The sequence below is a fragment of the Parasteatoda tepidariorum genome, chromosome 7, assembly GCF_043381705.1.
Source record: "Parasteatoda tepidariorum isolate YZ-2023 chromosome 7, CAS_Ptep_4.0, whole genome shotgun sequence".
Lineage (NCBI taxonomy): Eukaryota > Metazoa > Arthropoda > Arachnida > Araneae > Theridiidae > Parasteatoda > Parasteatoda tepidariorum.
The window spans coordinates 54,609,457-54,627,225 of NC_092210.1; the positions used below are offsets into that span (position 1 = coordinate 54,609,457).

At 25.1% G+C, this 17,769-nt stretch overlaps 2 protein-coding genes across 2 annotated transcripts in view; one reads left to right on the forward strand and one right to left on the reverse strand.

The window, feature by feature from the left end:
* Positions 1 to 597, reverse strand: part of LOC107443103 (vascular non-inflammatory molecule 3-like) — an 11,652-nt gene extending 11,055 nt beyond the window's left edge. The window contains exon 1 of the mRNA XM_043043854.2: positions 466 to 597. Coding sequence (XP_042899788.1) covers positions 466 to 484 — 19 coding nt within the window. The 5' untranslated portion in view covers positions 485 to 597. The remainder of the gene's footprint in view (positions 1 to 465) is intronic.
* Positions 1 to 17,769, forward strand: part of LOC107443118 (astacin-like metalloprotease toxin 5) — a 464,016-nt gene that overhangs the window by 130,080 nt on the left and 316,167 nt on the right. The window lies entirely within an intron of this gene.

The window sequence follows — 17,769 nt, forward strand, 5'->3', positions numbered from 1 at the left end:
ATGTTCTTATTGAGAGGCGTCCGTTTTGCAGGAGTGTCCATAACAAGAGGTTTCACTGTATATATATATATATATATATATAGTTTCATAGGTCAACCAGTAAATACTTTCATTCTAAATAGGCACTGGCTAAGGATTGTTTAATTGTTTTAATAACTAATATATTTTTTACTGTTGTGCATTGAATAAATAACAATATAGTATTAGAAAAATTCCTAAGAGAACTAATGAAATTTACCTACTATTTCATTACATTTTATTTACTTACAGAGATTTATAAGAAAAGGAAGCTGTACATTATTTATTATAAAGCTACAAAAAAGCAGCAGCTTATTATATATATTTTATTTTTTTTTCAAGACATAGTTTGTGTTATCCGTTATTTACCTTCCATAAAAAAAGAGAACTAAGTTGATAATTTATATAAATTTAAAAATATTTCGAATAAAATTAAGAAAAACTTACCACACGCCCACTTTTTCATTGCTAAGAAATTTCATACATAAAAAAATAATAAGTTAAATTCAACACGAGTTTTACCCATCTTGCTCACAAATTTTAGGAAAATGTTTTGTTTTCTCTCATTTTACTTCAAATTTAATAGCGTAATAAAATTGGAAGTGTCTGTAAGTAGTGAACTCAGCTGCAGAACATAGCGCTATTAATTAAAGATGAATTTATTTTTCTCACGTAATTGACACCATACTGTTTCTGTGTAAATATTATGCAGACTTGATTTAATTCTTTCTTAATGCTTTCCTAAGTATTGTATGCTTGTCAGAATATCCCAAAGTATAATTTTATTATTCGAAATATCTCAAAGAAGAATTTAATTTTCTTTTTTTTAGAATTTAAGAAAAAATTAAGGAAAAAATATTAGTGAAAATCCTTACCAAAATATTGAGACACTATTCGAATTAAAAACTATGCTCTTTCACAACACAATTCCAAGAATTTTTAAATTTTTTAATTTGACTTATTTTCTGCGTATATATTTCATACATAAAATATATATATATATATATATATATAGTTTCTGTAATATGAAATACATTGGACAAACTAGCAACTCACTTAACATTCGAATAAATCAACACCCTTCTGATATTAACAGTAATAAGACTATCAATAACCTGGAATTGAATTATTTTAAAGTACATAAATTTAACAGTGTTAAAATTAATATTTTTAGATATTGTAGAAGTTTTAGATTTAAGACTACAGAAAGAAAATTACTACATGCTTTTATGCAAAACAATTTTGCCGTATGGGCTAAACGATACCTTCCAACATACACAGATTAACTTTAATAACTCCTCAACTTATTCACTTTTTCATATTGAAGATAAGCGTACAAATCGAGGTAAACGGGGTTCAAGAAGTAATAGAAACTCTCTTAATAGGGACAAATTAAATAAAAAATTGTCTTTCTAATATGGAAAAAGACTTTAATAAACATTATGACATTTGACCAATTAAAGATTTTGTCTTCTCCCTTAAGAATTATGATGTATATAAGTTCTACGATCTTATTATTAACTTTTCTTTCATTAATTTACGTTTCAAAATTTTTTGTTTCGATCTTATAAGAGCCAAAATGAGCAAAATTTCGCCAAATAAAAAGAATATCTTAGATAATTCATATTTCGTTATTAACTTTCAAAATCCTATTTTCAATAAGATCAAATTTCACAGCATTTTTGAAAATTTTCAAGCTTTATTTCCATCAAGAGATTTTAACATAATTAAAAGTTTTAAATATAACAAATCTCCTGGTAGAACTATATTTAACTATAATGATATCAGCAAAAATTTAGGGAGTATTATTATATCCGATTATGAATGTCACTGTGAGGAGGATAAATATTTTGATTTTGCTGATAAGCATCATAAACATATTATTACTGGTAATTTAAATATTGTAGAAAACTTGGAACTTAGGAATTTAATGATAAAAGACTCAAAATTTAGACCCATTCACCATATATCAATCAATAAAATTCTAAAATACTTTCTTAATGATCTTAATAGTTTTTGTTAAAAAATATCAACTAGATTCTCTTTACCTTTAGGTGTATTAACAGAATGAAAATGGGATGCTTATTATTACGTTAAAAACTTTGTTTTCAATAATAAGGCTAATTTAAAAAGCAGTAAAAATTCAACAAATTTTTCTAATATTGATCGATCAACTAAGCAACTACAAAAAAATTTATAGTCCCCCCATAGACAAATCTATCAATAATTATGAGATCTTCTGTAAAAAATTCCATGTGTAACTTTTGAACATGGAGTTAAATTATCGTAAAAATTTTAAACTTAGTAATTTAAGTAATAATAATATTATCATAAAAAAAGTTTGCTTTATATTAGAGGCTAAAAACTAAAATTAGTAATATACAATTTCCTTACTTAATATCAACACAAAATTTCATAAAATCCCTACTAAATTAGGAAGAATCACATAGAGGTCTGATACTTACCTATCTAAAATTGGCACCATTTTCTAACTAAAATTGGCACCGTAACTACTTAAATAAAATTATTAACAATATTATTAAGGAAGGTTTATTTTTTTAGATTATCAATAATAGTCAATTGATTTTAGAATTTATGAAGCAAAATAAAATTAACTCTATTGCGTCTTTTGATTTCCAGGATCTCTTCAATAGCATTCCCTTTTCTAAACTAAAAGTTGCTCTATGCTCTCTTAAATTTTACTATGATTTAAAAAAAGAAAACCTTATTTGTGATTTTGATTAATGAGAAATTCTTATTAATATTTGTTTTTTAATAATTATCTTTACAATGGAAAACATATTTTTATTCAAATTGATGGAAAAGCACACGGATTTAATTTTTCAACTCCCTTAGCTAACTTATTTTAAAACTATTATGAAAAAACTATAATGAAAAATTTTAATATTAAATTTGTTTTTAGATTTATTGATAATTTAATTATTTTTAAATTTCAAGATTATACAATTTTGTTAAATAATATTTACCTCAAGGAATCAATCTTGCTTTGTAATCCTGATGATAGTATTAATTTCAATTTTTTTGAATTTAGGTATTAAAAAAGAGGAATGCAATAAAATTACTAATTTTAATTTTGATATAAATAAACGAATTGCTTGGTATTTTAATATTTCTAAAAACATTTATTTAAATACTATTTTTAAATTAAAAGAATATGTAGTAATGTTTATTTACCTAAAAATAAAAAACAAACTATATCAAAATTTGATAAAAAAAAATTAATGGATACTCGAATAGTGTAATTAAGTTCTATATAAAATCCTTTAGTTAATTAAATGTTATTATTATTAATAAATTTACAAAAAAATTCTTTATTGACTAAATTTATATTTTTACTATGCGCAAATCCATTTTGGGCAACTCCGTGGCTAAAAATCTGTCCATGCTAAGCAAATAATGTTTTCTTTCATTTCTTTTTTAAATAAATATTAATTTTCCAAATTCCTTAAAATTGTATAATTAAATATCAACTTTATTAATTATAAGCTTGAAATTATCCAGCATAATATAATACCTTACACATTCCAAACTACAGTATGAATGTGTCATGAAAGATCACTCTATTTATGCTTCTAACCTCTATTTACGCTTCTATTTTCACACTTTGTAATATGGCAAACTTTTTACGAAAATATTTTAAATCATTCTTGAAAATTTCTGGAGCTTGAGTTCATTTGAATTTGCTACTCACCTTATAGATTACAATTTTTCTTAAATTCTGTATTTTTCTTACATTTTATTTTCTATTTGTTGCTTGATATGTTTTACTTCATATATTTTTTATTTAATTTATATTCCATTTTCATTTAAATTTTTTGGGTGGTCCTCGTACTATGGTATTGCTATATTTTGCTTTGTTTAAATTAATATAATAAAATACAGCACTCCTTCTTGCTGATATAATCATGCAGAATGATAATGAGATTATATCTTTTCATCACTTTGTTTTCTGGATTTTTAATATTTTTTAAATAATTTTTTTAACGTTTTTAAAAGTACTTTATTTTAATAATTTTTCTCCTACTTTTTTTAATTATACTTTATTACATTATTTGCCATGTTTTCTATCTCTCTTCTCTCAATTAACAAGTGTACGAATATTTTATTTAATTATGTTTCAAAGATATATCCAAATTGTCCATTGAAATGAATGACAAGTGCATAAATTTTACACTTGTACTTGATGGGATGGTAGAAAAAAATTATGCAATAATTGTATACATTTCAAACCAAAATCTTTTTCACTTTGATGAAATAAAATAATAAAAATTAATAAATATTTACTAAATAATGTTTTTTGCATGGAATCATCTTGAACAAATCTTTATTTTTTATTGTATTTTTGACCTTTAAAATACATGATAATTTTAAGAGACAATTCTATAATTGTGAGGAAAAATGTATGTTTAAGTTCGCAAAAAATGTTCCCGGGATATGGCAAGTGTGCAAACTTTGGATTGCCCCCCTAACCAAACTATAAGTATCATAATTCTCAGTTTGAGGCCTCCGATATTTTGAGGGTCAAAAATTCGAATTCGTCAAAAAAAAGCATATTTATTTAGAATTTATTAAATTTATTTAGTAACCTAAAATATCATCTGCACTAACTTAGCATAGTTGAGTTCACCCCTTTTAACATTAAGATTGAGTCCTAAAAATTGAACATCAGATCGTCAAATCAAAAGTTATTCAGAGTGGTCTTTTTTTTTTTCACGCACTCGCAACAAATTAAGACAGTCGAACTAAAAAATAGTTCAACTAATTATCAACTATTATTTAAAAAAAAGCAAGATAACACTGTATATTATATTCTTGCTTTTCTTCTCAAATTAGTACTCTCTGTTTTTTAAATTGAAAAAGTTTTTAAACTATCCTTTGTATTTATAAAGTATCCCACTTATGTTGGAGGAAAGAAATCCTCACTATCACCCTAAGCTAAGGATAAAACAGACACCCTAACTTGATATGTCTGATTTAAATGTCTTTAAGATACTGTAATATTTGAAGCCTCCACTTTTGTTCGTATCCCCTTGTATTATTGAGAAATATATTAGCTAAAGAAATAATTAACCGTCATCTGACTCCTACCAACCATTTAAATAAGACACTCTGTTAAATGTATAGAAATATAAACATATTATTACTCTCTTATTTGGTAACAGGCATATACATCAAAAGTTTGAAATTATCAACTGAATGGTAAAATAAATAATAACTGTAAAGACAATTTTGGTAATTTTAACGTGATACTTCAGAGCATGATAATGAAACCATTTATTCGGAAAAATTTACGTTTAAACTTGTATTGCTACTAAATGAATGGTAATACAAACTATTAATTTGAAAAACAGAATTTTTGGTAAACAGTTAACATAACAAACGATAAATTACCAGTTGAATGTCTTAAATAACGTATGTTTCGCTTTAATTACCAGATAGTCGTTTCTCTTACTGGAAATGAAGAATTGTTTTCTCTGTGTACCAACTTTCTCATACACAGAGTGCTTACATATATATTTATTTTTTCTATTTTTGTCCTTATTTTATTTTAAGTGTTACTATCAAAGATATTGATTATATTTTAATACTCTTTTGCTTCACTATAACCGGGGTAGTTTTTTTTTCGAAAATAATTAAGAATAACAATTATTTAAATGAATCGTAGTGAAATAATTCTATGTAAAAATACTTTTCAAATTAAATAGATTAAAATACTAATTTTTATTAACTGCATATAATTTTTTATTGGAATATGAATCTATGGACATATTTAGGAGAAAAAAATAGTGAAAGTCTAGATGATTTAAAAAAAATATTTGTGCAACTGATTACGTAATCAGGAATGATCCGCTAGACAGTTCACAACTTGTATATTCATTGCGATTAAAAACACTCAAAATCACATGTTTATTCTCATCAAAATCATTCAGAGTTAACCACGAAATAGCTCTGATCTTTGTTTTTATCACTTTAGAAAAATCTCCATAATTTTTTTTTTCATTTCATTTCTACCTTTGGGTTAGAACAATACCTCCTAGATGGAAGAAAGCCGAAGGACGCAAAACGATGACTCATACAGTTAGGCCCAGATTTGCTGATCACTTCTGACGATGCTTCACTTTTTCCCTTCTGTTTCTCGACACTTTTTCGTTACTCTTCTACTAATTTTTTACTTTCTACAAATTATTATTATTATTTTTTTTGTCTAGATTAAATGTTCTTAAATTGTGTAAAAATGCTTAATATATTTATTTGTTTTCAGAAATGATTAACAATAAATCAATTCTAACAAAAATAACTGTTGTGTGAATGAAAAAAAATATATTTTTAAGCATTAAATATCAGTTTTATTTTATAAATTGGAAAATTTTATCTAACTTTTTGTTATAAAATGTATGGATTAAAAACAAAGAAATATATTTTTAAAGGGATTTTACACATTTATTATTATTATAGTTTTGACATAAAACTAAGAAAGGGGTCTAATTTTTATAATATGATACTTACATTTTTAGNGAGCAAACAATATATATATATATATATACACGCACAAAGCGTGAAGTTCCCACTCAAAACCTCGATTAGGCTATTAAGGGCTGGCGATGAGATTAAGTTCTGTCTTTCGTTATTACGTTCATATTAGAATTATTTTTATTTTCTCAACCTATGAAAAACTTAACACTTTTGCTAAACTTTCTCTCCAGCAGCCAACAAGTTGTCATTGAATAATACTTCATAAAGAAAGTTGCTAAATTTGTGTAAAGGTTATAAGAGTCTCTATATTTGTTTTCCAACAATTTTTTTAAACAATGCTATTACCATCGCTTTTTATTGCAGTTTTGTATGCTTCCATAGAAATCTAAAATGAAGTAAAATAAAGTTTTATCAAACATAGCTTATTAAAAAAGGATCGTTTAAAGTAAAAAAAGAAACAAACGTTAACAAAAAGAAAACAGATCCTGTTACAAACAAATTTTGTAACAGATCCTACATTTTTTCGATTCTTGCGAATTATTTATTTCCTGTCTCATGTGAAAATCTGAAATAACATCTTTTTTTTTTTACAATTTCGAAAGTTTTTCATCACCATTTTATATTTTCTTACAAAATACCAATTAAGGTTATGTCTCTCATTTTTAAAAACCAAAATAGCTTTCAAAAATGTAAACAAAAACTGTGACTTGACATTTCAAATAACATACGTCTGACTCAAGCATATGGTATTTGTTTTCATTTGAAGAAAACCTCTTGGGATTCAATTTGCGAATGGCTAAGTCATAAAAATATATTTTAAAATACAGCACAAGAAGCTTTGGAGAGGAAAGAAATTCTTTCTAATGCATGGTATGCGCAACCCCGTAAATAACCTTTTGGCCACTAGCGCTGCTGCTCATTTCAAAAGCATATTGAAAAATATTTCCTTCTCAAAATCGAAAAAAAAAATCAGATTATTGTTTAAAAGCTGCCCAATTTTAATTTATGATGAAATTATCACATTTATGAAATTTTATCACATTATATAAGACCATATTTTTGTTAATTTTACCAAATTTATTACTTAAGCAATTCAATTACTGAGCTCTTTAATGTTCCCACAGAGCCAGAAATAATGTAAATTTTACCTTATTCTGGTCATGACCTTAATGTTTTCTCAGTGCAATTTTCCGAGGTGTAAATTATCCGCGAGTTCCACGAAGAGATCAGAAATTATATTGCATGTGTTCATCATTGCTTTTTTAAGCGTAATTCAACACTTTTATGTAGAACATTTTAATAAAGCATATATGTACTAACTTTTCTTTACCATTCGTTATTTCAATGATTTAGACGTGGAACAAACATTTCTGTTGATGTTTAAAATCTATCTTTCTCTCTACACACACGCACATACAAATACACACATTTATATATCTATATATATGTGTGTGTGGGTGGGTGTGTTAATTGTGTTGTTGATTTAACTTATATTTGTGTGTTAAAATTATATTTTGCCTTTCCAACTTACTTTTTGAGTCTTTTGTACCCCAATCGGGACTTTACATTGAGATTCCGCCTTAAATTACCGGCTTAAATTACGATAAAAGGTGCAAGCACCCTGATTTTTCGTACTTAGGTAGAATGGATAAGTAAAAAGATATTTTCAATTTTATGTATAAAGAGACATGATATTTCAACAGAAAATTTATCAAAATTAGCTATGAAATAACTTATTAAAACGTTAAAATATTGTAACGTGATGGCGACCATCAGTATCAACTCCCGAAACTCTGTGACAGTATACTATTATAGAATACTCATAGATTATTACAATATTAGAATTATATTAATCTAATAATCTTCATAAATAACTCAGAAAACGCAATGTCTCTGTCAGCTCATTTACTGTTATCAATAGTGTAAATAAAATGCTATCAATATCAAATGACTGTTCCTTCTTTGAATTCTCTAGATAGTACCTCATAATATTCGATAATAATTATTTTGTGCTGTCTACGGTGCTTAATAATTAATGAATTATTACTCAGTCGTCGGAAATACTTTGAATTATTATTTCAAATCCCTCATCTTTTTTTATCCTTTCTGATAATCACGATAAAATTATTAGCTATTATTTGTAAAGATAAGAGCTTAAAAAATTTCGAATTATTTTTTCCTGACATTAAAAGATTTATATTATTTAATTTAAGGTATTTTTGTGTGTACAGATTTTCATTCATGGAATCATTTCCAATTACTAAGACATATAAGTAAGGACATTGAAACTTTTAAGGCACAAAAAACAGCTACATTGAATTAAATTAATTATTTTTAGGTTTGGATTAAACATTTCAGAAGAATCTCAAATATTAGAATATACTTTTGAAATTTTTTTAATTGAATATATACTAGTCATCAATAAATAATGAAACAAAAAAACTCAAAATAATATTTGCAAACGGTTTCTAGAAAGCTTAATGGTTAATCAATAATATTTATTAGATTTTATTGCAAGTTTAATTCATTAAATGCTTAGAAATTACGAAAATATAACGTTATATAAGTAACAATCTTAGTCTTTATTGTAATTCCAACAAATATTAATTTTTTGCAAATAATATGTCACTGACGTTACACAGATATTTCATAGTGACCGTGTTTAATATATACGCTTAAAATTCTTATTAAAAAGGATGCCAGAAGACAGTACACAGCAGAAGTGCAATATATGCAAATAATCAAAATCTGACGAAGGTATTGAGTGATAGAAGACCCGAGCTTAAACCTCTTTCTGTAATCACTATTTCAGTTCCCGTTTTCCTAGAAATCAAACAGGTTTAGATGTTTTTAATCTCGAATGAAATGTTTTTTTTTCTTTACCCCTTAAATATTATTTTTTTTTAAATTCTTATTACGTATATTTTTTTATAATATTTTACATAGGGACTCTAAAGATACGAAACAAAATCATCCAGTTTATTTTATTAACATTTTACGCTACTGGCTTTATTAATTTCTTTATTTTTGTATCATATCGAAGCTTAAGAATGAAATCTTTTAGGTAATGTAATTATAAACATTTAGCATAGTGAATAAGATCAAATAAAAATAAATCTCTAAATGAGTTTTTAACAGGCTATACCTGATATTTTTCTCAACTTTCATTTTGTAATATATTTAATATTTTCTTTCAGTATTATATTTCACTCTTATCGTATTATTTCACTCTTATATCTCACTCTTATATTTTCTTTCAAAATGCATTTAAATGATGATCCCATTAGTATATTTATATTACATTATCTTTGTTCAGAATTTTTTTTTTTAATGAAGAATAATTTTTTTTATATTAGTCTAATTTTTTTTGCTATTTATTTTGATATAATTTATAATGTAGGAAAAGTATGATTATGCTACACTTTGAAAAAGAAGTTGATACAATATTTTTAAAAATTCATAAATATAAAAAATCTTGAAATGTTTGATGCACTCAGTAGTGTTGGATGAATTATTTACAATAAGTTTATTTTACAAATAAAATTTAAAATTCTAAAGTTGACATAGTTTTTTCATCAAATTTATTCATAATAGAGACAACTAAGAATATAATTATGAATAGTACAGAATTAATCATGGAAGTAATCCTATAACAAAGGAAATACGCATCTGTAAAATTCCCATTTAAACAAAAATAAGCTTAAATAAAAATCACATAGTCGCAAACTTTGGAAAGGATTCAACGTTTCCGCTTGATCGACCCTTGGTGTAAAACATGCCAAATTGAAGTTTAAGAGTACGAAAGATATTAACTATCCGTGTATTTTAAGTAAAAAATTAAAAAAAGAAATATCTATTAATTTTTTTTTTGCTGTTAAAATTTTAATTTAAAAAATAATTTTAATATAAAAATAATAATTTATAAGTTGAATACAACACAATGAATAGCTATCAACCATTTTTTAAAAGAAAATTAGAGAAAAAATGCACATAAGTAGTCTATTAATAAGCTTGAATTTCAGTCATCTCATTCAATTTCAAAATATAATCTCCAAATACGTTGTACTTCCTACATATAATTTCCCTTTCATATTCAGCAATAAATTGTAAACAAAATCTTTAAGAAATGGTTTTCAAGTTCTTATTATTGTTTTTTTATCAATAATTATTGTCTAAATCAATAATTTTATTTAGAATAATTAGCGATAATTATATTAAAGATAATTATCAATGATTTTTTTTAAATAAATTTAAATTATCAATAATTTNTCAGAAAACGCAATGTCTCTGTCAGCTCATTTACTGTTATCAATAGTGTAAATAAAATGCTATCAATATCAAATGACTGTTCCTTCTTTGAATTCTCTAGATAGTACCTCATAATATTCGATAATAATTATTTTGTGCTGTCTACGGTACTTAATAATTAATGAATTATTACTCAGTATTCGGAAATAATTTGAATTATCATTTCAATTCCCTGATCCTTTTTTTATCCTTTTTGATAATCTCGGTAAAGTTATTAACTCTTATAGGTAAAGATAAGAGCTTAAAATAACTTCGAATTATTTTCGCCGACATTAAAAAATTGATATTATTTCATTTAACTTTTTTTAGGTTTGGTTTTAAAATTTTGGAAGAATCTCAAGCATTAAAATATAGTTTTGAAACTTTTTTATTGAATATATATACCAGTCATCAATAAATAATGAAACAAAAAAAAAACATTAAAATAATATTTGCAAACGGTTTCTAGAAAGCTTAATGGTTAATCAATAATATTTATAAGATTTTAATGCAAATTTAGTTCATTAAATGCTTAGAAATTACGAAAATATAACGTTATATAAGTAGCAATCTTAGTCTTTAATGTATTTCAAGCAAATATTAATTTATTTTTGCAAACAATATGTCACTGACGTTAAACAAATAATTCATAGTGACCGTGTTTAATACATACGTTTACAATTCTTGTTAAAAAAAGATGTGAGAAAACAGTGCACAGCAGAAGTGAGATATATACAAGTAATCAAAATCTGACCCCCCCCCCCTTAAATATTATTTGTTTTTGTTTTTTTTAATTCTTATTACGCATATTATTTTATAATATTTTACATAGGGACTCTAAAGATACGAAACAAAATCACCCAGCTTATTTTATTAACATTTTATGCTATTAGCTTTATTAATTTCTTTATTTTTGTATCACATCGAAGCTTAAGAATAAAATCTTTTAAATAATGTAATTATAAACATTTAGCATAGCAACTAAGATCAAATAAAAATAAATCGCTAAATGAGTTTTAAACAGGCTATGCCTGATATTTTTCTCAAGTCTCATTTTGTTATATATTTAATATTTTCTTTTACACTCATATATCACTCCTATCTTATTATTTCACTCTTATATTTCACTCTGATATTCACTCTTACATTTTCTTTCAAAATGCATTCAAATGATGATCCCATTAGTATATTTATATTACATTATCTTTGTTTAGAATTTTTTTTTAAATGAAGAATAATTTTTTTAAAAATAGTCTAATTTTTTTACTATTTATTTTGATATAATTTATAATGTAGGAAAAGTATGATTAATGCTACACTTTGAAAAAGAAGTTAATACAATATTTCAAAAAATTCATATAAATAAAAAATTTTGAAATGCTTGACGCACTCAGTAGTGTTGGATAAATTAATTACAATAAGTTATTTTACAAATAAAATTTTAAATTCTTAAAATGACATAGTTTTTTCCATCAAATTTATACATAATATAGACAACTAAGAATATAATTATGAATAGTACAGAATTAATCATAGAAATAATTCAATAAGAAAGGAAATACGCATCTGTAAAATTCCCATTTAAACAAAATTAAGATTAAATTAAAAATCACATAATCACAAACTTTGGAAAGGATTCAACGTTTTCGCTTGATCGGCCCTTGGTGTAAAACATGCCAAATTGAAGTTTAAGAGTACGAAAGATATTAACTGTCCGTGTATTTTAAGTAAAAAATTTTAAAAAAAAGAAATACCTATAAATTTTTTTTCTGCTGTTAAAGTTTTAATTTAAAAAATAATTTAAATATAAAAATAATAATTTATAAGTTGAATACAACACAATGAATAGCTATCAACCATTTTGTAAAAGAAAATTAGAGAAAAAATGCACATAAGTAGTCTATTAATAAGCTTGAATTTCAGTCATCTCATTCAATTTCAAAATATAATCTCCAAATACGTTGTACTTCCTACATATAATTTCCCTTTCATATTCAGCAATAAATTGTAAACAAAATCTTTAAGAAATGGTTTTCAAGTTCTTATTATTGTTTTTTATCAATAATTATTGTCTAAATCAATAATTTTATTTAGAATAATTAGCAATAATCATATTAAAGATAATTATCAATGATTTTTTTTTAAATAAATATCAATGATTTTATTTAAATTATCAATAATTTATTTCAAACAACTATCATTGATTTTATTTCTAATAAATGCTTGAATTAAATTATTTATTTAAATTAAGCTGATTTAAATAAATGAACTTATCCCTGAGTTCCAAATATTACACTTTTATTTATGCGGAATACTTTTCCTTACTTGACTTTACAGACTTAGTAAAATATTTCAGTTTTCCGAAACTGACGTAAGTCACGAACTTTGTTGGCTTTTATGGACTCTTTACATTTGGGAATGAACATCATTCCTATTTAATAGGAAGCGCGCCTCAAGTTAAGGATATCGTGTTCTGAAGACGTTACAACATAAATTACTTTACCTGAGCAAGCAGACTGGCGCATAAAGTAGTAACTATTTAACTGGAGATAGAAATGGGATTGAAGTTCAGAGCATCAAATGACGCAGAAGTCATCGGATACTAGTCTTAGTTTATTATTATATGTTTTTGGATTTTTTATTAAATTTCAATTTAATAAATAATTCTAAAAAATAATAATAAATTGTAGAAATTTTAGCTAGAAATTTTGTTGCTGTCTTTGAAGATTAAATCATAGCACAACATTATTTCTGAAAAACTATTTCGCCGAAAAATGTCATAGCATGAAAGTTAAACAAGTTGAGCAATAAGAAAATATATTTTATTTTATTCGAAAGGAAATTTAATATAACAAAAAATATTATTCGAAACTCTTTTAAAAAAAGCAACATATTTAATAAAAAAAATTAAATAAAAAAACTCAAATGTTTGTGCTACGGCACTTTTTTGTTCTTGTTTACGATATTTTTCTTAAATGATATGAACTCCGTTTTTTGCAAGTTGAACCACACAATGGTCTTCAAACTTGCCACAACAGTTTCGTAAAACTCTACAGATGCATAGAATTATAGAATTCTTATAGAAAGTACTATTTTTGCGGTTGTAATCGTGTGAAATGATTGAGAGATTCTATCTTTTGGTTATTAAATGCTCTATTTTTTTAAATATTTGTTTTTAATTTTCGTTTTCAGTTTTTAAAATTTATAAATATAACAAAATGAAAAAAAAATAAGTTCAAAATGCAGAGGAAACATGGAAAGAATTACAGAATTATTTTATATTTTTTAGTTTTTGTACATAACTAATTTTAATTTTCCTTTTTTAAGTATTGTTATTTTATTTTCATTTTATTTTATTTTAAAAATTTTCTTCTTTTCTTTTCATTATTCTCTAATTTTTTCCATGTTTTCTTTGCATTTTGAACTTATTTTTGGAGGCATTTCGGTAGATGTTTATTAAAAAAATATTAGAATTACAGTTATAAGAATTAAATTAATAATTAGTTCTTCCTGACGGTGGCATTATTCTTGTCAATAAGCCTTGGAACAATAGTTCACGTTTTGAATTAGAACATAAACTAAAAAAATAAAACACTAACTAATCTTCCCTTCTATTAATGTTCGAAAGTGTTTAAATAATATATTGAACAGTAGCCAACCTTTTGAAATAATAACTAGCTTACACTTTAGCTAATTTTACACTTTAAGTTACTAAAATTACTTTTTGCAAAAATAATAATAAAACTTGATAAATGGTTAGTTGCAGACGTGAAAAAAAATAACAGTGAAGCAAATTAAAATACTGAATTTTAAATGCTTTTGCATTGTAAATTTCTAAATTTTAGTGGTACAAATACTAATACCTATTTATGCTTCGCTTAATAAACTTAATATCTATTTAAGTACTGACTTCAAAAGCCATAAATAAAAACTGCTAAACAAAATTACCTTTATCATGGTAACAGAGTAAAAAAGTTTCAGAGAGGAAAAAAGAAACTTCAAGTCAATTTACTTGGACATGTTCAATTGAAAAAAAAATAATATAAATATTTACTGAAAAATGCATTGATCTTATCATTAATTAATGATTTTATCTAATCATAGAACATCAAATGAACACAAAATTAATTTTTTAAAGCACTTATACTAATAGAGTAGAGAAAAAAAGAATTAAGACATCCTCATTCTTTAAAATTTTTTATTTTGTTTAGAATTCAGAAAATAAACTAACAATTTTTAGAACGGCTGCATTACCAAAAAATGCCGACCGGCCTGTGTAGGGGGAAGGGAACTGTCCTTGCATCAGAAAGGTCCAGGGTTCGAATCCCGGGCAAGGCATGGATGTTTCTTTCTCTCCCTGTGTGATCAATGTCCTTCCTCCTTTGTGTGTGAATGTGACTCGCCCTATAAACGGGTTGCGGTTGTGTGAATGGCGTGGCAGAAGTCGAAATCCTGGTCATAGATGGCGCCACTGAAAAACAGGAACAATTGCACCCCCACTGCCTAAACAGGCATACGACAAAAAAAAATTACCAAAGAATAGACCATCTAAGGAGTCATTTTGCTCATTTTTGACGGAAAAAAATAATTTAATACGACATATCATTAGACTGAGTGGCAAATACTTCGTAATGTTAAGTAAAATAATTTTTATTAAAAAACATTCTGTTATTACATACAAAATCTCTATAGAATAACATTGTCATCAGTGTGGCCAGTAAGCAAAATTATGGCAACCAGCCTGGGCTAGGATTTGAATATTTCACCTCACTGTTTCACCTTATTGAGAGTTCGTGCTCTGCCCCCTGAACTACCGATATCTAATTTTCCTTATGAAGAAAAATCTTTAATTGTCCTTATTTTAAAAGTCTTATTAAAATAATACTTAAATGTAAAAACTCTTAAAACTGTAATGAAAACCCCTTATGAAATTGACTGATAAATTAACTTCTGGAAAAAGTATATCTGCAGAAACATAAAAATCTGGTAGAGTATCATTTTGATTCTAAAATTGATTAATAGTTTTATTTATATGGTGTTCAAAATGCCAAAATAATTACAGAATAGTAAGAGCATGTATAAAAAATTATCGTAAAATTATTTGAAAAAAGGTAAAGTGAGCGAAACTAAATGGCAAAAATTAGAATTTGAACTGATCAGTTTAACCAGTTTATTTTTTAGTCAAAAACTATAAAAAACCTTTTTGTCAACAAAGCAGTTTCAAATGATGATATATGATGATATACAGAGAAATGATATGCAGATGATGATATACAGAGTTTTAAATGATGATATACAGCGAAGGTAAAAAAAAAAAACGAAATTTTTTACATTTTGCGTATAGTTGTTAAAAACTGAAAAACTCCGTATTTCACTTTTTAATAATTTTTTCTCTGTAAAATTTGCAGTTAATTTTTATAGTGTGTACGAAAAGTGAAGTCCTAAGCATTCTTTTCACGTTTTTAATTTGATTAAAAATAGTTATTTGATGATTTTTAAGCATTTTTAAATACTCTTTCTTATGATACGACAATCTAGACAAATCAAGAAAAAAAATACATGCCAATTTAAAAGAGATAAAAAATGTGTTACAATACTGCGAAGATTGGAAGCACATATTTTATCAAATAAACAAAATTAAAAAATTTTAAATTAAATCTACTTTTTACTGTCAAAAATTACCTTCACTAACTAAAGTCAACCTACGCTATTTATTTTAATTTCAAAGAAGGCAAAACTTATTTTTATGTTTAAAATTTTTTCCTTTTAACCCATCTCTGTATATTTTTGTAAATTTAAAACCTTCTTGAAGTTAATTTACATGTCCTTATTAATTAGACCATGTGATTAGTTGTCTCACAAATAAAACACAAACGCTTTGCTTTTTTTTCAAGCAATTTAGATTGAATCTCAAAATATTGAGAAAGAAAACAACAGTTAATAAATCACTGAAATAAAATATGACCTGTAACTGTTAGCAGCATTATTAACACAAATGAACTTTTAAATTAATTTTTTATTTTTTTATTTCATTACTTCAAATTCTAAAGTTATTTTAATAATTTCAGGGAAATTTTTTGAGTCAAACATACATTTCATAATAATATCTACAAACAAAAAATATATACAAACAAAAAATATATACAAACCTTTATTCAATAATATCCAGTTTAGTTTTTTTTAAAAATTTATAATTTTTTTTTCGTGTTGAGGATTTTCTCATCGTTTTTATTAACCTGCTTTCCAGTCTACAAGGGTATAATTTTTCATTCAAAATTTCAAGCGCCTACAATCTATCAAAATTTTTAAATCTGCAATTGACATCCGGGCTGGATGATAATATAATTTGATTTTTTTCATGAACTTGGTAAACATAAATAAATATCATATTAGTACCCTACGGGAATTATCCAGAATCAAGATTCCACCCTCTTTCTGATTAGTTTGAGTTCCCAAATCTCCTCCAAATATGTTTTCTTTATAAAACTACAAATTATAATAACTTTCTAACGACACCAAATAGTACTATTTACCATAATGAACCCAAATAATAATATAACTCAGTCAAAATCATTAACATGTTCCGATTAATGATTTTCAATTCCCTCAGGAGTTATGTCCTGGATAACTATAAGTATCAAAATGTTAATGGGCGTTATTGGCAGAATTAATTTCGTCATTTCAGCTTCGATTTTATGCAAGCTTAATTAAGAGCAGAATTAATTATATCACTTTTTAAGATCAAATGTGATGTCCTTATGAATAGAACTGTTACCTTATTATTTTCACATTAATTAAGGTGACTAATACAGATATCATTATCTTTGCTTTAATTTTTTGCAAACTCAGCTAAGAACAAAATAAGCACACAAACACACACGCACACACACACTATATATATATATAGTGTGTGTGTGTGCGTGTGCGTATATATATATATATATATATATTCATATATATATATGTGAG